This window comes from Gastrolobium bilobum, unplaced genomic scaffold (genome assembly GCF_033153095.1).
Source record: "Gastrolobium bilobum isolate Gb01-03AN ecotype WA unplaced genomic scaffold, APGP_CSIRO_Gbil_v1 utg28261, whole genome shotgun sequence".
In the NCBI taxonomy this organism is placed as follows: domain Eukaryota; kingdom Viridiplantae; phylum Streptophyta; class Magnoliopsida; order Fabales; family Fabaceae; genus Gastrolobium; species Gastrolobium bilobum.
Genome location: NW_026895448.1, coordinates 100749 through 122693, shown reverse-complemented (window position 1 = coordinate 122693; position 21945 = coordinate 100749). Strand labels below are relative to the sequence as shown.

General features: G+C 31.4%; 1 protein-coding gene across 1 annotated transcript; it reads right to left on the bottom strand.

The window, feature by feature from the left end:
* Window positions 1–14763: 14763 nt before the first annotated feature.
* LOC133311933 (adenylate isopentenyltransferase 5, chloroplastic-like) lies at window positions 14764–15657 on the bottom strand. The gene has a single exon (XM_061513067.1). The coding sequence runs from the start codon at window positions 15655–15657 to the stop codon at window positions 14764–14766; it is 894 nt and encodes a 297-aa protein (XP_061369051.1).
* Window positions 15658–21945: the final 6288 nt, after the last annotated feature.

Here is a 21945-nt window from a genome sequence, read left to right as displayed (position 1 = left end):
GGTTTGAAATGATTTTTTTAAAACAATATAAAAATATAATCGAACATGCCTTAAATCTACCAAGACTATTTTATTATTGATTCAAATGCAGTATTGAATGTCTGGTATGAATTTCAATAATATTTATCGTTTTTCTTTGGTGATTAATTTTCTAAAACTTTAACTTAATAGGTGAAAGTAGAAAAACGAGATTCTATATCTGAATATGAAATCATATTTTATGAGACAAAATTGTTTCGTACATATATAAAGAAATAAATGAAATATACCCAATGGGTGCAGCTCAGTTGGTAATTTGGCGCTGAGTTAGTGGGGTTGGATACGTGTTCGATTCCCGCTGAATGCATTCTTGGGGAGGGGGCTGAACCTTTAGCCATCACTGTTCTCCCGCACTCCGGATTAGTCTCATAGCCGGCTCAAAGAGTCGAAGCTCGTGCGGATACCGGAGGGAGCCAACTCGTCTCAAAGAGATAATTAGGGTTGGGTAACTCCAAAAAAAAAAAATAAATAAATAAATGAAATATTTTTTTCTCTCTTCTTCTCAATAAATTTCGCTTTTTTTTATGTGTGTGTAAATACGGAATAATTTATCTTATACAACATAACAAATATGTTTCCATGTTTAAAACATTCAAAGGATACACGAGTTACTTTTAGGTTTTAGCATAGATAATGAACGAATTACACTTTACTTTAAAATGTATTTAACTTTACTTTACTTTAAAATGTTTCTATATAAAGGCTTTGTTGCATGTCCAGGTCCAGTGATAACTATTGTAAAAGGTTAGGTCGAGTAGTGTCTTACATCTCTAATATTTTCCAATGAAATACGATAACCTTCAAATTCTTTTCCTTTTGATCTAACAGTGTTAAAAAAGGAGTAGCATATAAAAAAGTACGCATAATACCTATTCATTTGTTTAAAAATAATTGTTTTATGAAAAATAAATATTCATGGATATCTCCAAATCAGGGCATGTCTTTTTTCTCGAAGGAAAGATTAGACTCATCTTTTCTGTGATAGCGAAACTCAATGCACTCGTTGATAACTTTCGGACCATACTCGGAGAATAAAGTAATCGGAGAAAGTTGAAAGAGAATATCCTCCAAATTATACCAAAAAAATAAGAAGCAGCATTGCATTGCAAGCCGGTTAACGACCAGTTGAGTTGACGGGGTTATAAATTTTTGTTACCTAAATGTATAAATTCTAAATTCTGAAAAGATTTTATTTTTGACTCTTGCTTTCTAAATTTCAATAAAACAATGATGTCTTAAATAATAAAAATTATTATTACATTGTATTTTTCTTTACGTGGATTAAGCACCTTAATAGAATTGAATAACACAATAAACCAGCCAAAAATATACCTATCAAATTAATAATTGAGAAGTTTATATTGATCACAACTTTCACAATTGAAAACACAGCTATACCTAGCTAATAACAATAATGTGTCTGGTTCATGCAAAGTTCAAGAAATTAAGGATAATTTTTCAAGTAAAATTTTAACATGCCCTATGATGTCAGAGAACATCCAAGATTGGCAAATTCCATCAATAAGGTCTTAGTATACATCTTATTAAATTCAATCTAAAACGAATACAAAATAAAAATCAATATATAAAAATAAGTCAATATGGCTTTAATGTTTCTAAAGTGAAAGTAGATAAGTTTTCTACATTTGCTCTCAAAACGACGTAGTTCTGGATTGAAAAATTAAAAAATTATAATAAAAAGACTATTATAACTTTGAAATAAATTATAATTACAAAAATACCTTAATTTTCGCCTCAAAACGACGTCGTTTTGGCTAAATGTAAATAAATTATTTACATTGACTATAGAAAAAGTGAACCCTATCAAAGTACACATGAGTTTATTTCTCAAGCTTAGACTGAAATTACAACTTAGACTTAAAATGGATACATTTTATTTCTATGTTCTCCTATTTTGATATGTCAAACAAGTATCAAATCAATTTTCATCCTAAATTTTCTAGTTTGGCACTTTCCACCTACTGAATTCAGTAGTATAGTTCCTATTTCATATCCTTCCCTTCTCTAATAAGAGTCCTTCAACCTACACGTCTTAGCAACAATAAGGTTCTCCTGGCATAAAACAAATCTAGAAAACATTCAATTGAATACAAAATGTTATGCTATATTTTGTATTTATTTAATTTAATAAAACATATATAAAATTTCAGAGATAGACAAACAAAACTAAAGGATGTTTTACTATTTATATTTTCAAATAAAATATACTTTTAATACCCTGAAAATTTTAATATAATTTATAGGCACTGCAAACCAGTTTTCAGGTATTAAATTTATCAAGTTCTCACACATCCCAATCCTTCAAATTAGATGTCCTCCCCTTCATATAACAAAGACTTTATGAAACTAAAAAGAACAAAAATGATCAAATGATGGTAGCTCGGTTAGCGTATGGGAGCTAAGCAGGTAGGGATGAGAGCATATATTCGATCCTCCCTAGTACCATCTTTGAAAGGGGTTTAAAACCTTAATCCTGAACCCACCCCAAACAAGATTGTCTCCAGTGAAGGATACCTGTGATTTATTCGGAAAAAAAGAGCAAAAATGATATTCGCGATCAAAGACTTCATAGAATTCAAAGGGGGTATATGACAAATAACAACACAAATGACACTTAGAATTAATAGTTTATACAAATTTGAAGGGGGACAACCACTCTGTAGGAACTATTGGAATTATACGAAAGCGATTTAAGACCTAGTACATTGGTATGCTTACTGAATCATCATAGTCTCACTAACACACAAGTCATACATCTTTAAGCGTAGATCTATAAGCGACCTCCTTGTCCTTCACGAACTGATCTTGTCTGCGTCACAGTACAAACAATCTCCTTGTAACTGGTTGGCAGTAGACCTTCCAGACTATCTCTCAAGGGGAAAGATGACAATGTGTGGGCACTCTCTCACTTTCAGGGAGATGACCTTACCTCAGCCTCTGCTACCACAAAGTGAAGACTCTTGAAAAGCTGATGACTATAAGTGTAGAATATATATGGGTTCCAAGAAACTCTAACCCTAAGCTGAATATGCTCTAGGGTTCTTGGCCTCTTCTTACACACTAAGCCCAATTGGGTTTTAGTGAAAGGGAAACACTCAATAATCTCTTAATTGCTCTTGAGTACAAACTTGAGCCCAAATCCTAAGATCATGTAACTCACTAGTCGTCATCAACTAAAAATGTCTCATCCTTTATCTTGAGCTAGCCTGAGGATCTACTAGCTGTTATTAATCAAGGCTCCTGATAATCAACAAATGATTATCTAATTCGGTGTTATTCCACTAAAAGCCCGAGCTTGAACTCTAAGATTAATAACACATATAGCATGAATATGCATCGCCCCTTTGTAGAATGTCAATAATTGACTGATAAGATTTATGTTACTCAATCAATTATTTATTCCATTGACTGTGATAGTTTCTCTAATGGATTACATGCACTGGCCAATGTTTTCAATATCCAAGTACTGAAACATATCAAGGGGATATATCCTACAAACTCTATGTTGTTTATCTTATAAATATTGATAAGTAAATAATCTCACTCCCAAAATACCGAGTTATTGGCTATCAAAAGATCAAACCCCACCTATTGGTAAATCAAAGAATGAAAAGTATTCAATTACCTATTTATAATAAGTTCAGGATTAAGAGCAATTACATAACTATAGTAAACTGGAGATTTGATACCTTATGACAGAAAAAATAATCTTAATCAAATCTCTCCTTGATCCATTCAATATGAATGTTAATTCACACCAATATTTTACAATGATTCGGACAAAACCATTTCATAAAATATTGCAGCCTAAATGAAGCACCCAACTTTATTTAACAGTTGTAAACCAATTCATCAATCGTGAAAACCTATTATCATATCCTCTATGATCGTATCCAAATGATTATATACTCCACAATTGATTTAGACCTTAATGTTTGTAAATTGTGTGCACTAAACAATGAATAATACCTCATTTGTAAAATTCAAAAAATGATTACATTATTTATTGTCTTACTCTAAGAGCACAATGAACTAATATTTCCCACTCGCTTAATGCAAGTCTGGGATCCTCTTCAGACCCGAAGAAGTAACATGCCTCTTGAATACAAGTTCAGACAAACTCTTAATAACTGTGTCTGCAAAATCTACCTCTAATGCTATCTTAGTTTAGTGAAAAACTCATAGCTCGAGGTCGATTTTCTTGAGTCAATATCCACTTAAAAAACTAAATCTGTGAAAATTCAACTTTTTAAAACTCTCACTAAAATATACCAGTATATAATCTCTCGTTCTCCAAAGATACTTGAGTACATGCTTAACAATAATCTAGTGTTCCTCTAGAATCAGAATATTACTATCACACTACTCCCACTATGTGGCAGATGTCTGATTTAACGCCCAACATAGTATACATGAGACTACCTATTGCCAAAGTATAAGGTATCCTACTCATGCATTCTTCTTTCTTATGAGTCTTTAGAGGTTACTCCTTATGAAGATGAATTTCACATCTGAGAGACATAATTCCCCTCTTAGAATTCTTAAGTAGAATTTTGACAAGAGTTTTGTCAATGTAAGTAGCCTAAGGTGATGCCAACAACTTATTCTTCCGGTCTCATAAAAGTTTTATACCAAGGATATAATTGGCTTCTCCAGTACTTTAATACCAAAACAGTTACCTAGCCAACTCTTTAGGCTTGATAATACCTCCACAGTGTTTCCAATAAGGAACATATCATCTATATAAAGTACCATAAAAGATATTGCCTCTCCTTGGATCCTTTACATACAAATGCACACGATTCATCAAGGTTTTCTTAAAATCAAAATTTTGATAACCTGATAAAAATTGATGTTTCATGACCTGGATGCTTGCTTAAGTCTATAAATTGGACCTTCACAACTTGCATACACAGTGTTCCTACCCATTAGCTATAAACCCTTTTTGGTTGTTGCATGTAGATATCCTAACATCCAACTCCCAAAATAAAATCTCATAATTGAGACTTGTAGCAGTAACTAAGAGAATCTGGATAGACTCAAGCATGGCGTCTGGCAAAAATTGCCTCAAAGCTAGCTTTGAAGGTTTTCACCTTCTTGTCCATTCTCTCATTTGCCTTGGAGGTCCACATACACCTAGTGGGTCTTATCCCTCTTGGTGCCTTTACTAGAGATCGAACATAGTTGAAATATATGTATTCCAGCTTATGGTTCATAGCTTTGAGCAGCACTTGATCAACAACATCTTCTAGTGCATTATTGTAACTTGTGGGATCAATGTCACTCAACAAGAGGTAACTTGAGAGTTAACAAGGCTCTCTCCCACTATGAATATACTGCACTAGACCTTGTGTATTTACATGTATATCCAAGATTGGGTCAGATCTTGGATCTTCAATTTCTTGAGAATCCATGTATTATGTGTTAACAACTCCTTGATATTGTTCTTCCACATGTGATACTAATATTTCTACTAGTTCCACTTATATATTATCATGTTGAATTTCCAATTATGGTTCCCGTATTTATTCAGTTAGAGGTATATCTCCTAGAGGTATATATTTTTCCTCTTTGAACAATCAAGGGAACAGAGGATGAAGTTTCTAGAGATCTTGAAAATTCTTGATCTGAGATAAGTCTCATCAAGAATAACTTTACTCAAGGGCTTATAGTTTCTCATCTAGTCCTCCTCTAATAAAATCACATGAGTGTTCTTTTAGATCATCTTATCCTTTGAACTAAATAAGATCTCATCCCCAATTCTCTTAGGGTAGCCAAAAGATATGCACACTTCTGTACAAGATTCCATTTTATTTGACCACTGTTGTAGAACGTGTGTCGGAGCATCCTAAATTTGAATATGGTTTGAACGGGGCTTGCACCCTTTTCATAATTCTTTAGGTGTCTCTATAATAGACTTGAATGGAATCAAGTTAAAAAGGTATATTGCCTTCTTCTAGGCATCTCCCAAAACAACATTAGCAAGGATTACTAATTGAACATGCATTTCACCAAGTCTATAAATATTTGATTTCTGCATACTGCAACTTCGTTCAACTAACACGTTCCTAGAGTTGATAGTTGTGAAAATTATCCCCTCTTAAATCATGTAAGACCTGAACTGATCAGACAGGTATCCAACACTTCAGTCAGACCAAAATGTTATGATTTGAACACCTAGATGTTTTTCTGCCTTAGACTTAAAACTCTTGGAATTTTTCAAATGTTTAAGACTTATAGCGCACTATGTTCATCTGTGCAAATCCAAAGTAACCATTCATATAATGAAGTACTCATAACCTCTTCTGGCTAAAACGTTAATTGGTCCACATACATCAGTATGTACAAATTCTAGTTGAATAGTTGTGTAAATCCCTTTGACCTTGTAAGATGGCTTAGCCATTTTACCTTAGAAATAAGACTTATATGTAGCTTTTAGCTCAAAGAGTATGGAACTTTCAGTCCTTCTTTTAACTAAATCATATTTCCTATTTAAGGTAATCTGACTCAATCATAAAGGTCAAAGATATGTTTCATTTGAAACTTTTATTTCCTTGGTGAATATTCTTGTTCATCATCCTTTTAATTCAACATAATCAATTCAATAGGATATATGACATAGGTAATAAAGACAATTTAAACAATGTATCAAAACTAACAAGATGAAGATGAACTTCAAAATGTAACTGAGGAATCAATTGCATTGTCAAACCATGTTTTAACCAAACAACTAACAATAATTGAATTCCTCTTGAAATCTAGAACAAATAAACAATCACCCAAAACCAAAGTCTTTTAAATAACTTATCATACTGCTAATGCAGAAACAAGTTCCCCATTTTCAAGCTTAAAATTTCTTTGTCCACAATTGATAGGCATGCGATGTTTGAACTACTACAAATAGTAGCAAACATAATCAGTGGTTCTTGAATCATTGATTCATCCACTAACCAAGCCTTAACTTACCCATGTCTGGTTCTTTTCAACATCTTTGGGTAATTTTTCTTTTTGTGTCCCTTCAGTTCGCACTTGAAGCACTTGCCTTATGGTTTCTTCATAACATTTGATTTGACAACTGATAAACAAGTCATTTTATTTTTGTTACAACCCTTCAGTTTCCCCTTAGATTTAACAAGACTCTTTGCAAAACCTACATTGACTGCATTTTGTCTAGCAGAGTTGCTAGATGCAGTAAACATGTCATTAAGAGTCTCAAGCATCTCTACTCCACTATTAACCATGTACATTTTCTTTTACAAGTGTTTGGAAAGACTGACAATAACATAGTAGCAAACTACCATATCTGCCATTTCCTAATTTGAGTATTGCGTCTTAGTTTCCTTAGATGCGGCCCTCTACAGGTGGTCATGACTTTGGTATCGTAAGGACAAAATTCAGCTTCTCTTGTTTAAGAATAACATCTAGGTATGTTTTCTACTCTTCATAGTTGGTACCATCTAGAGGTTTTTGACTCAAAATAATTGCTAAAGGATTGAAAGAAAATATTTTATGAAAAATAAACAAGACACACAATTACAAACAAATAATGCAATAAACAAATTAGGTGCAAATAGATTTTCTTAACTACTTTTGTTTAACAACCCTTTAGTTTTCTTTACAAGGCTTACGTCGGGCAAGTCACTTGTAAAATCTAAAATTGTTATTTGGATCTTCGGTGTCATTACCAGAGCCTCGTTTGGAGGGTTAATAACTTTACCAAAGTTAAATGTAATTAACCATTATTTAATTCAAAATTATCCTTAGTATCCTATTATTGCCAACGTTAGGTCGTACAATATATTACTAAAATTTTGAAATTATTAAGGTCCAAATTTAGGGGTGTTAAACAAACCAGGGGCCTTTCAGGGACCTTTGGCTCGGCTCGTGAAGGCCTTAGCTTATATGTCTAAAATTGGTTGTTGGCACTAGACTTAGACTTGTATAAAATCTCGTTTAATAAAAAGGCCTCGGACTCCAATTTAAAAGTTCGGCCTAACATATTATTTTATATTTATATTTTATATTTTTTTATACTACTTGTAATAGCCCTATCTTTCTCCTCAATCCATTTCACCTCATTTTATTGGTTAAACAGACTTTTTGAACGATTTTGTTCTATATTATGTTGTTTGGATATAAATTGAATTTATGAATATTCATGAAATTACTAGTTTTGTTGATTGTATATTCTGTTTGGATAAATTTTTGTTGTCTTATTTTTTATAAACAGGCTAAAAGGCTAAACAAGGCTTTTTATGTTTTGTAAATAAGTCAGGCCACAGGCTGATAATTATATTTATAACAGGTAACAAGCTTGATCAGGATGACACATTTAAACACAGGCTTAGCCTTTTAAGACCAAAGCTCGGCTCGGCTCAACCCGTTAACACCCCTAGGTCCAATTAAATAAATCCGATCATGCTTATTTGTCTGGGCATGACATGACCATTTTATTAATGGACCCATAATGGAGCCTGCAGATTTTAAAATTAATTACTTAATTTATAACCTTCTCCCATTCAATATTTTTATTGAGAATTTTCATAAGCTTTGTTGTAAAATTCATTGTTTGATTTCAAAATTATCTTTAATAACTTAGTATTGTCGAGCGATGGGTCGTACAATATTTTATTAAAATTTAGAAATTATTAAAGTCCAGTTAAATCCAATCATGCATATCTGGTGGAGCTTCACATGACTATTTTATTGATAGGCCCACAATGTGCTGGAGGCTAGATTAATTTCGTATTTTAAATCTCCTCTTATAATTATATAAGTCCAATCTAATAAAATTCAATCATGCTTATTCGGTGGGTCATCGGATGATTATTTTATTAATGCTTCTATAGTGCGCCTAGAGGTTAAATTAGTTTCTTATTTTAAATCTCCTCCCATTCAACATAAGCAGTTTTTTAATTTCCTAGAATTGTTCAATTGAGAGAAACCATTTTTTAATTTCAAAAATTATCCTTAGCATCCAATCATTGCTGGCGATGTGTCGTACATTACTTTACTAAATTTTTGAAATCATTAAGGCCTTAAAATCCAATCATGATAAACAACATATGCTTTACACATGACCATTTTAGCATACCCATAATTTACTCGCAAAATAAACAGTTCTCTTAGGAAATTTTAAATCACTTATCTAGATTTAAATTATCCTATAAATTTACTTAATTATTAATCTAGATTATAGGAATCATAATAATTGTCATTTATGAGGATAATTTGAAACCAAAATAATTACGATAACGATCATTAAATTATTAAATTCGTTATACACATATTTTGAAAATTAGAATTAATGTTATAATGGCCATTAATCCAGCCTATCAAATGTAATAACCATTACATTTAAATTTTGAAATATGAATTAATTACCCTAATGACTATTAATTTAGTTGTATAAACATAAAAGTCATCATGCTTAAGTAATTAACAAGTTATCCAACAATATGGCACCATCTATTCTTTATGGCATGTTATAACATTAAGCATGTTATCAATCATATAATTCAATCAGTCATAAAAACAAAGCAATTATAAACTATATTGTAATCCATGGTTCTCTAGAGAAGAATAAAAATAAAATTACAAATAAGATAAAAAAAACTCTTCAGTCCTTCTTGTCCTTTCTTTTGGTCCATAGGGATGTAGTTCAAGCCATTTATGGTAACATGGGACCAAATACCAAACTTTGGCGAGAAACCCTAACCTATTTCTTGAAAACTCTAGCTGTCACGTCTACTGTGTCGTCACTCAAACTCATCTCAACACGAAACTCTAGAGGAAGGACCACCATGAAGAGACGAACACGATGCCGCTGGAACCACAAGAAACTAGTTATCCACGCGCCTACACGCGCCAGATTTGTACCGGCGAGTGAGGCCCACGCGCAGCCATGCGTCTGGTGTCCTTTCTAGTCGTTTCATCCATCGTGTATCTCGTGCTTTTATCCCCTTTCACGCCATGTGGTTAGTTTCTCAATCGGCTACCGAAAAGTCACGAACACGTCCAAACATTGACAAACATCCTTCTTTTTTCATTTTCTTGATATTCTTTTGTTACAATTTTTTGTGTAAAATATACAAAAATTAGAATAAAAAATCAAGGAGGAAATCTAATCATAAGGGATTAGCCTCCTTGTTACAACCTAAGAAAATACAATCAAATCTCTACAACAGATTAAAGCCATTAACCAAATGAAAGCATCAATTTTTATGTAAAGAATTATAAAGGATACACATACAATTCATATGACTAACAAATATAGAATCCTAGGTGCCATATTTCATGAAGCAAACTAATTACATGAATAGTGAAACTAGATTCACATACCAATGTACAACCAAGGCTCTGATACCAATTGTAGGAACTATTGGAATTACATGGAAACTATTTAAGACCTAGTACATTGGTATTCTTACTTAATCATCATCATCTCACTAACACACAAGCATACCTCTTTAAGCACAGATCTATGAGCAACCTCCTTATGTGTAAAATCCATTCACGAACTGATCTCGTCTACGTCATAGCATGAACAATCTCCTTGTAGCTGGTTTGAGGCAGACCTTCCAAACTATCTATCTCTCAAGGGAAAGAGGACAGTGTGTGAGCACTCTCTCACTTTCAGAAAGATGACCTTACCTCAGCCTCTGCTACCACAAAGTGAAGACTCTTGAGAGGCTGGTGACTATAAATGTAGAATATGTATGGGTTCCAAGAAACCTTGGCCTAAAGATGAATGAGCTCTAAGTTTCTTGGGCTCTTCTTACACTCTAGACCCAACTGAACTTTAGTGAAAGAGAAAACCCAACACGGTCTCCCTAGCGCCTTCCTCAATTCACCATTAAGTGTGGACTCCATTGCATTATGCGTATATAACATTATAATGGAATGGTAGCATTAGGCTTATATAGAATGACACTCAACACAAATGTGACATTGCAAAAACATGTTAGGTTTGCTAAATATTGAATAGTTAATGATGGTGTTTTAAAACCCTGATCGGATCGACTGGGTCAACTCAACTCGGGTTTTGGTAACTCTATGAGGGCACCGATGCGAACTGGCTATTGGATCAGTCATGCAGTTGAACTAGTCTTTGACCGGCTGACTCGGTCGAGTCTCAGTGACTCGCAGGTCAAATGGATTTTTCAAAAAATGGACAAAATGTACCACTAGGCTACCCCCAAATTGTTGGTCAAAATTACCCTTATAATATATTTATTGTATAATTTAATATAAATTTAGAAAAAAAATTGACAAAATGCACCATAGGCTGGAAATCAAACCCAGCCTATAGGAATGAGTAGTTCTACCGCTTATCGCTAGGCTACCCTCAATTGTTGGTCAAAATGCAACTTGTAATATATTTATTATATAATTTAATATAAATTTAATTAAACTGGTTGAACTATAACCCAGTACCTCGACTGAGTCGATGACCAAGCCAAGTTTTAAAATTGGTTAATGAATAGAGTTAATATATTTGCGATGCTTCTTCATTACATAATTTGTTTCTTTCTTTTAGTCGAATTTAAACTAGGTTACAGACTTACAGTTTCTTTTCTCTTTTAAAAAGAAAGGTATTTGCTGTTTTTTACTTTTAGTTCAAAAGAAAGTTAAAAAACCAAACAAGAGACGAGGAAAAGAGAGACTAATTATAAAAGAAAGAAAAATATTAAATGATTAGAAATCTTTTATTTGGAGTTTTATCTAAATTAGTTGATGTTATTATCGATTAGTAGATAGAGAGGTGATTCTCTTACAATTCATGTTGGATTCTATCAAAGAGTATCATTTATGGTAAAAGAAAAGAGGGACATTGACCATATTGCCACTCTTTTAATAAAAATTTACTTGATTGCCACTTCTGATTTTTTTTTGCCAAAATGCCACCCCTGAATCCCGCTGGTCTGACAAGCGGGAATGGACTGGACATGTGTCAGCGTCTGAATGGTCAACCATTCTCGCTGGGCTGCCCAGCTAGAATGACAGAATGCTGACACGTGGCAAAAGTACAGACATCCAGAGAATGCCTGTGCTTTTGCCACGTGTCAGCATTCTGTCATTCTAGCTGGGCAGCCCAGCGAGAATGGTTGACCATTCAGACGCTGACACGTGTCCAGTCCATTCCCGCTTGTCAGACCAGCGGGATTCAGGCGTGGCATTTTGGCAAAAAAAATTTCAGAAGTGGCAATCAGGTAAAATTTTGCCTAAAAAGTGGCAATATGGTCATTGTCCCAAGAAAAGAAGTCAATCATGAAATCTAACGTATAGAAGTATGAATTTACATAAATATATACAATTTTGTAAATAATAATAATAATAATAATTGAATAGATATATTTAGAATGTATTAACAGTTTAAACTATTTTAAAATCTTTAAAGGATTTGACTATTATTCAAAATTTATGTGTTATTAATAGTTGCGTATCATTACTACAATTTTATTAGCCTCTATTTGTAGTATGAGATACCAATTAGAGAAATTAGAGCTATTTTAAATTGTTTATAGGATTTAACTATTATTAAAAACTTACAATCTTTACCAAAAAACCAAAAAAAAAAAAAAAATTACAATCAGAGAAGAAAAATTACAAATTCTGACTCAAAATTAGAGTTTTTTTCTCTCTATCTGTAAGTAGGTTTTAGAACTTGAGATGATAGATTTGGAAGAGAGTAATCTCTTTGTAAAACAATGAATTATAAATGGGAATTATGTGACAATAGTTGGTATCACTTCTTTGTCAAGACATAAATTGACACATGTTGTTGATGATCTTGCAGCTTAATTTAAAATTTAATGGTCATTTTCTTCTATATTTTCAAAGTAGCAAACTAATATTCAGTTTCACGCCTAGGTTAAAGAGAAGACTTATTAGCATTAGCGTTGGCTGATCCAAGGAATGAGGGCATCTAAATCTCTTACAAGATGCTTATGAGTTATGACAAATGAAACTACATATATGAAATAATTTGAAACTACATATATATGAAATAATTTGAAACCCCACAAGCGCATACTATTAACAACAAGTTTGGATAATGGTTGCCCTTGAAAATTATAGTAAAAAATATCTATCCTTCATCATTAATTTAATCCTCTAATGCAAAAATATCTTTACTACTCTCATAATATTAAAGATTCAATTTACAATTTTTTAAAGTTGATAAATAATAACTCATCCAATTATATTTATTCTACCACTCATTTATAATTATTATCACTTAAATCCCTCTTTTTCCTATTTTTAAGTAAAAGAGTATCTACTTTTGTAATATTAAAGATATGCTCCCAATATGCCAATAAAGGTATTAACACAGTTCAAGGGATTAAAAGGAACATGTTCAATCAAGAATTTAACACATTAGATTCTAAGAATTAAGAATTTAACACCTTAGCCACTAATACTATATGAACAAGCAAATCAGAATACAAATGCCAAGAATTAGTCATTTTTTTGTTTATACATAAACACATTCATTCATTATTATTCAAAGAAAATGTTCTCAATGTTATAGAATTAATTGGCAATATGAGAGAAAGAAATGAAAGTGTAGAAAAAAAAAATCAAATTAAAAATTCTTGGAAAAGTATGGGAATATCACTAAATTCTAAATTCATTAACGACAACCGTTTTCCATAGAAGCTCTATATCCTTGCATAGGACTCTAAACATATATAAGTTAATAACACGCTATTAATGTGATGGTTATATTATACAACAAAGGTCATGAGAAAATAAAAAGTCATATATTTGACAAAACATGTTCATATTGTGTAGTCATTAAGAGAGAGTGTTGTGAAATATTTGTGGAAATAATTATTTGTCCTGATGACATGAAAATGCATATTTAAGGGCAATGTCTAGCTAATGCAATAACAAAAATTGGAACATTAGATGAAAATGATAAAACAAATGCATTAATGTTTATTCGTCATCATTTGAAAGAGAGTCTGTATACTCAATATTTATCCGTTTGAGAAAGTTTGAAGGATAGATATGATTCTCCCCAGTACTGTCTTTGGGAGGAGTTTAAAGCCTTAATCCTGGGACCCGTCCCTAATGAGACTAATCACATAATGATGAACCGATTGAAATATTTCCAAAAAAAAGAAGAAAGATAATATGATCATACAAACACTGTTATCATTCCTCAAGCACAATATAACTGACAACATCTCACACTGCGATAATTTGAATCGATGTCTAAGTTGAGTTATGTAGTTGTTATATGGAACATTAAAGGTCATGAAAAAACAAAGAGACATACATTTCATATGCATATGAAAATTCATACATAATTATTTTGCAACACTCAAAAGAAAACTTTTATTTTAGGGAAAAATAAAAAGGAAAAAGGTTTGTCCTATTAAAGGACATAAGTTGTGTCCTTTTAATTTTTAACACTATATATTATGGATAATACATAGTTATAATATGAAAAGTTTTTTTTTCTCTCTCGTTTGTCACTTCAGCTGACTTGGAAAGTGAAAAAAAATAACTTTTCATATTATAATTATGTACTATTCGTAATACATATATAGTATAAAAAACTAAAATGACACAACTTATATCATTTTAAAGTACACGCACTAAACCCAAATAAAAAACAAAACTCGCTATAATAATTATTCTATATTCTTTTATTCAAATAGTCATCATACTTTCAAGAACAAACTAGCCCATTTAAGCACAATTTTCTGCTTCTTCACCATTTTGGTAACTTGTAAGGTCTTCTGTTGTCTCCTCTAGAAACCTTTTCACTATATCCATGCTTGGATCAGATACAATCTCTTGGTACAAATCCTTATAATTTTCTCCTTTTAAAATAGCCTCAAACACTTCAGTAGAATCAATCATGTTCATTCCCCATCCAAGCTCATCATTTAGCCTTTGGATCTTCCCAAGTTGAACTTCAGCCAACACACGAGTATTTTCTTTAGTTTTCTTAATTGCATCGTGAAATATCTTTTGTCTATAAGCCTCATCATTTGTTTCTTTCTCCACCAGAATATATTGTTCAAACTCAGGAATTCCAATGGCTCTTCTAATCCCATTAGAGTAATCTGCTCCAGGGACAAAAGCTCTTCGAATCTCATCCACAAGCCCTGCATCCACCATTTCATCAACCCTTTTGTCTAAGTATTGAAATAACACAGGCAAAGACACATGAAGCCAAATGAAGCAACATTCATATTTGGAACGAAATGCATTGTTGGGGTCCTCCACTAGTGCTTCTAAATAGTTATTGGAGCCTCCAACAATTATGGGCAAGTGCCCATTTTCATGAATGAGATCAATAGCAGCAATTGCCTGCTTGCAAAAGTCATCAACAGTGAAGTCATAATCAAGATTTTCAATGACATCTAACAAGTGATGGGGAATGCCACAACGTTCAGATTTTGGTATCTTGTTCACTACAATGTCAAGACCCTTGTATACTTGGATTTTGTCAGAGTTGATAATTTCAGAGGGAAATTGCATGCCCAAGTTGATGGAAAGTTTGGTTTTTCCGGTGCCAGTTGAACCCATTATGAAGAGAACCTTCTTGGAAAGGGATGCAGAACAAGGGAAAGCCATGTTTATTCCTTTTTAAAATCTGAAAAAAAAAGAATATCAGATTATCCTATCAAAGCAGATAAACAGTGTCGCATACTTATAAATCAGAGTTATTAGTTCAAAACAAGATCAATGATTCTCAAATGAGATGTCAAAGTATCAAATTATCTTCTCCCTAAATATATAACAAGATTCAACCTATAATGGATACACAAAAGAATAAACGATTATAAAATATGATAAACAAAAGGATAGACTATATAATATCATATATTAGTAATACATAAAGAGAGGATATAACATTTCTTCTACTTGCTCAAAGATACCATATTTTGTTGAATAAAGTAGAGGAGAAATGAAGACAAGCTTATTGCTTTCACCTGTTATAGGTTTTAGATGAAGTTAAATAGGGCAATAGAGTGTTTTTGTTGATATTGTTATTCGCTTAAGGTTATTTATATAGCATGAATGTCACTATGAGAAAACACAAAGGAAATTTAATGACAAATTCATTTAATTTTGTGTCATACTTTAGGTAAGTTATTTATTAGAATAAAGATGAAAATTGAAAAAAATACAAATTAGGAAATAAAAATCTCCAAATTTGAAATTGCAGATATGCACATAAAAAGACATAAGCAAATACTTGCACCTTAATGTGATTGTGGTAGGTGGAGATTTATTAGATATGCTAGATATAAAAATTTATTATTATAATTAGTGTTTTAAAACTTGGTTCAGTCATCGACTTGATCAAAGTACTGGGTCATTAGTTCAACCGGTTTAATTAAATTTATATTAAATTATATAATAAATATATTATAAGGTGTATTTTGACCAACAATTGATAGCAACCTAGTGATAAGTGATAACACTACTCACTTCCTGGTTAGATTCAAGTTTTAAAACACTGATTATAATAATGGTTTTTAATTAATGTACCAAAAATATATTTATTCTCAATCCAGCATATAATATCATAAGGAAACTTTATAATGACAACCAAATTAATATAGTTACCAAAAATGATTGTATGCAAGAATTTGGTTAATACTACGAGAAATTATTATATAAAGCAATACTATTAGACAAAAGCTATATTTTTGCTTTACCAAAAAAAAAAAACTTTTCCAAAGCAAATTTATTGAATTATTATCCATGGAATAACAGATTTAATGATTAAATCACCATATAAGTGATATGACTATTGTATATTAAGAAAATATTATGTTATATAAATATATGTTGGTATGTTATTTGTGGATTGAATATGATCGTTTGACTTTGGGTGTAGTTTTTTTCAAAAAAAAAGTATATATTAAAAAAATAATTAAAAATAATTTTTTAAATAAAAAAGGAAATAACTTGTAATTTGAAAACAAAGAATAGAATTAATAATAACAAAATTTATTCTTTTGAGAGAGAATAATATGAAATTAACTCACTCCCAACTAAATGTATTAATTTAACAAATAAAGATATATTATCTTGCATCATGTGCACTCAAAGTTGATGATTTGATGGTGCCACCTCAATAATGTTTACACTACAAAAATTCGGGTATTTTGTGGGGTCATATTTCTAAATTATGGCAGTCTTTGACCCCCACAAACGACAACCCCTAGTGTTGCATGTACCACAACACATTTTCTGGAATCTTTTTGTGCAACGCCACAATTTGTTAGAGTATTTTCTGAAGATTTCAGATCTCCACAAATGTTGCACTTTCTGAAGGTTCTAGACCCCCATAAATATTGTATTTATGGAGGTTTACTAACCTTCACAACATGTTTGACTTTCTGTCAACCCCCACAATATTTATCACTTCCTGGAGGGCATAAACTTGCACAATTTATTTGTTATTTTGGCAGGTTTAAATATCTACTATTTGTCATATGTTGTAACAGTTTTAGACTGTCATTATCTAAGTTGAAAGATTTATATACCATAATTTGAGAATTGGGCCCCATCACTTGATTTGTTAGCCAATTTATTATTTAGTTAATCTCTTTACATTTTCTTGAAAATAATTACTAAATACTAGTTATCCAAAAGCAACAGTATAACATACTAATCATAGTTCATATTCATGCTCGCACTTGGTTAACATTTTTTTAAATAAGTAAAAGTATAAATACACTCTAACACTCATTTACTATTATATGAAGTTGTATTAGACAAAACAAAAATTTACATAATATTCTCTTAATGAGGGGCATAAAGGCATTCATAGTAGAGTATGCCTGAGGTTGATTCAAAATTGTGTAAACGAGAAAAAGTAGAAAATTTAAAATTATCCACAACAAGAACACATAAAATTTTTGGCCCTTTCACTCTGTTGCGTTCATCACCACACCCTTGTCTTCATACTTCACTCCCACCAAGTAGCTTATGTGTACCTGTGAACAAAAGTGCATGGATCCAGCTATACGCAAAAATGTGTTTTTCTTGATTGAAACACTGGCTCATACTTATCAAAGATGGGTTATACATGCTTAGGATGGTAGATAGCATACTCATTGTATTTCAAGGGGCTATCTTGATCATCTGAGGCAACTATTCTACGGGGTGTATTCTACGGGGTGTATTGGATTGAGATTTCAAAGGATTTTAATAGATTGTTTTTGGACAAAAAAATCCGTTGGTATTCGATTAGGATTTTAATGGATTGAAAAAAAGTCACGTGGTATTCAATTAGGATTTTAAAGGATTATTTTAGAATCCGTCCAAATCCGTTGGTATTCAATCAGGACTTTAAACAATGGAATCACAATCTCGTAGTATTCAAAAATCCGACGATTTTAATGGATTTTCTATTGGTGTGGATTTCGTGAGACTTTTTAGTGAAAAATATAAAAAAGATGTCTCTCTCACAATCTCACCTCAACCCCTAGGATTTCTTGAGATTCTTTTATTGCAGTGTTTTCTTCTTCCTTGTAGATTGACTGCTCGAAATTGGGTTCTGCCATGAGAACTTCGTCAAAACTAAAAAAGAGAGCATATTTTAGAGCGATTTTCATCACAAAATAATCCAGAAACAACAAACCAACGAGATTTTAATACAATCTATCTCAAAAATAACATATTTTTGAGCCATTTTTTGAGAAATTTTGGAAGTTTAAAAAGTGATTTTTCAAGTTATGGGTCGCGATTTTTCTTGGCACAAAAATGTGTTTTTTGTATTAAAAATAACATAAAACAGTGAAAAAATAATAGGGGAACTTTCGTATTATTTTCGTTTTATTTCAATGAAACAATATTAATTTAAAGAAAGATTGAAATTTTCATAATATGAACCCTATATTTCGTAACAATACATTCATGAACGAAATTCCTTCACTATAGGAAACGATTTCAAACAATTTTTGTGTCAATAGATAATTAAAAGCTTGTTTCTCAAAAGCCCCAAAGCAATTTAAGGTTTCAATGTATCGATTGAAAAAAATTTGAGAAATTTTCTAAACTTTCTTGTAATTAAACCCAAAATTTCAGATTCAAAATTTTCTTAATATTCAATGAAAATATGCATATGATATATGGTTAGAAAATTCCTAAAACCTCAAGGTTTTCAAGATCAATTGCAAAAAATTCCAAACGAAATTTTGTCATGAACTTTAGGTTCTATATGCAAATTTAGAATTATTTTTTATAATTAAAAAAAATTGGGTCTTATACTCATATATGCATAGCTTTGATACCAAATGAAGAAAATAATTTTCAACCCATTAGTTATGTGAAAAGCTGTTGTTTAGTAATTTTGAATGTTTGTTAAAAATTATATTCATGTTTGGGGCAGAATATACTTACCACCAAAAATTTTTACCACCTTTACAACTAACATAATCACCATTAATTTCCTTCAATGTAACAGTTATAATTTATTGGAAATTAATAAATACCACCTAATAATTTCCAATAAATTATAACCGTTAGATTGACGGAAATCAATGGTGATTAAGTTAGTTGTAAATGTTGTAAACTTTTTTTGTGGTAAGTATATCCTTCCCCATTATGTTTTACTGATTGAGAAAATTATATTTGGTTTTACTTTTTTTATTAATTTCATTGTATTTCTTTGTTATTTTTTTATGGGAAAGATTATACTTACAACCTATTTTTTTACAACATTTTACAACCATATCTTAACCGTTGATTTTCGTCAATCAATGGTTATTATTTTTACAAATCAAACTTATTAATTAATATTTCATTTGCAATGAATGATAACCGTTGATTGACAGAAATCAACGGTTAAGATATAGTTGTAAAATATTGTAAACAAAAATAGGTTGTAAGTATAACCTTTCCCTTTTGTATTAACTCTTGTAATTTTGAATGTTTGTTAAAAATTCATATGGTTTTTTAAAATCTTATAGATGCATATTGTCATTTCAAATCTTATGAATTCTATTAAAATCCTTTAAAATCCAATCCTATGAAATCTTGATTGTAAAAAAAGTCTTTTAAAAAAGTCTATAAAGTCTCTCCAATTCTAAAATGTCATTTAAGATCTGTAGGGTTTTTTATCTCAAAAAAATCTTTTAAAATCCTAATCCAATACACTCCCTACCAGAAGGAATTTTTATGTCATCTTTCCAAACAAAATGCTCTGATTCATCTGTTTTCTTCTTTCCTAGCTCCTTCACTCCAAGCTTCTTTTCCTGCAAAAGATTTTGTGTCTTGATTCAATCATTGTTAAAACCACATCAATAACATTCCTGAGAGTGAAAATCAAAAAAGGATACCATGAGTGCCTACCTCAGGTGGGCTTTTCAACTTGGTAATCTCATTTCCTAGAGAAGTAATGGCCAAAACCAAGAACCCTTCTGGCCTGTCCACAGCAGTAAAACCATATCTTGCAGTCTCTGCTGCAGCATCAGAACAAACAATAGTTTTGTCAAACTATTGCCAAAAACACAGACCTGATGAGAAAATGCTCACTCATTAGAATTAAATAAACTACCATTTGTATTTCTAAATACCATATAACTTGGAATCAATAGTGAACATATCGCTAGCAAGAACCCTTTGTGCAAGTTCCTCAAATGATTTGAGCTTCATGATCCTTTGAGTTTTTTCCAGGTATTTCACAATCATCTCATAATCATTTGAATTTTTTTCCAATGGAGAAATTGAGCAACCCAATTTGTTGTATGTGTCTGATAATGGGTCATCAATGGTAGTTGTACATAAAACACTCAAAAATGTTGAAGTTTATGTCTGCCTCTACTCCTGGGAACTTAATGGCTGCTCTATCATATTCACTGCACAGAGAGATTAATACAATTTTATCCTTTGAATCTCACATTTCTCGGAATGAAATTTAATATTTGATTCAGTTCAAGACATAACTAGGTTCCCATTATTTCTGCCGTCAAACTTGCAACTATTTGCAATGATTTTAGCTGCCCACTAATCTGTCACATAATGCCAGGAATTAATATCTAAAGAAATACCGAAAAGAAAATTTTAGGTTTTCGAAAAAACCAAAAATTGATCAAATCCAAACCTAATAAAATTGGATTGGATTGGATAAATTTTTTTAAAAAATCCAAACCGAATGGATGATTTAATGATGAAACCAAAAAGATTGGATCAAATACTTTTTGCTTCAAAACCGATCCAATCCAGATCGTGAACATCCCTACTATATAGCTTTTCAGCGAATATATGGAAAAATGTTTGCTTTGGCTATAGAGTGAGGATATTCTAACTACTAAAAATTCTCACTACTAATTTACTACCCGTCACATCACCATTGGATCAAAGAGAGAGAATGTTAAAAAGTTTTTGAAGAGAGAGAAAATAACATCACCATTGGATCAAAGAGAGAGAATGTTAAAAAGTTTTTGAAGAGAGAGAAAATATTAATTTAATGGTGATTAGATAAGTAGTAAGTTGGTAGTAAAAAATTTTGATAGTTAGAATATCCTTCTTCTTTGGCTATATATTTATGTATAGGGTAATGTATCTTTTGGGATGTCAACTTTTAGGACAAACTTCCAAAATATCAACGGAATTTGTATGTTGAGATATTTGATTAATTGGTTTTGTTAGGCTTACGAGGTGAAAATGTTGAATACATTAATGGGAAAGGTTATAGTTACTACCTTTTATTGTTACTACTAAATCGTAACTGTTGATTTCTGTCAATCTAACGGTTATAATATATTAGAAATTAATAATTAATTAATAAGTATGACCCAATACATTATAACTGTTAGATTGACGGAAATCAGCGGTTATGATTTAGTAGTAACAAGTAGTAACAATAAAAGGTAGTAATTATAACCTCTCCCTTAATGGATT

What these genes read in the sequence shown, in the direction of transcription:
- LOC133311933 (XM_061513067.1), bottom strand. Translation starts at nt 15,657, where the DNA reads ATGGCTTTCCCTTGTTCTGCATCCCTTTCCAAGAAGGTTCTCTTCATA.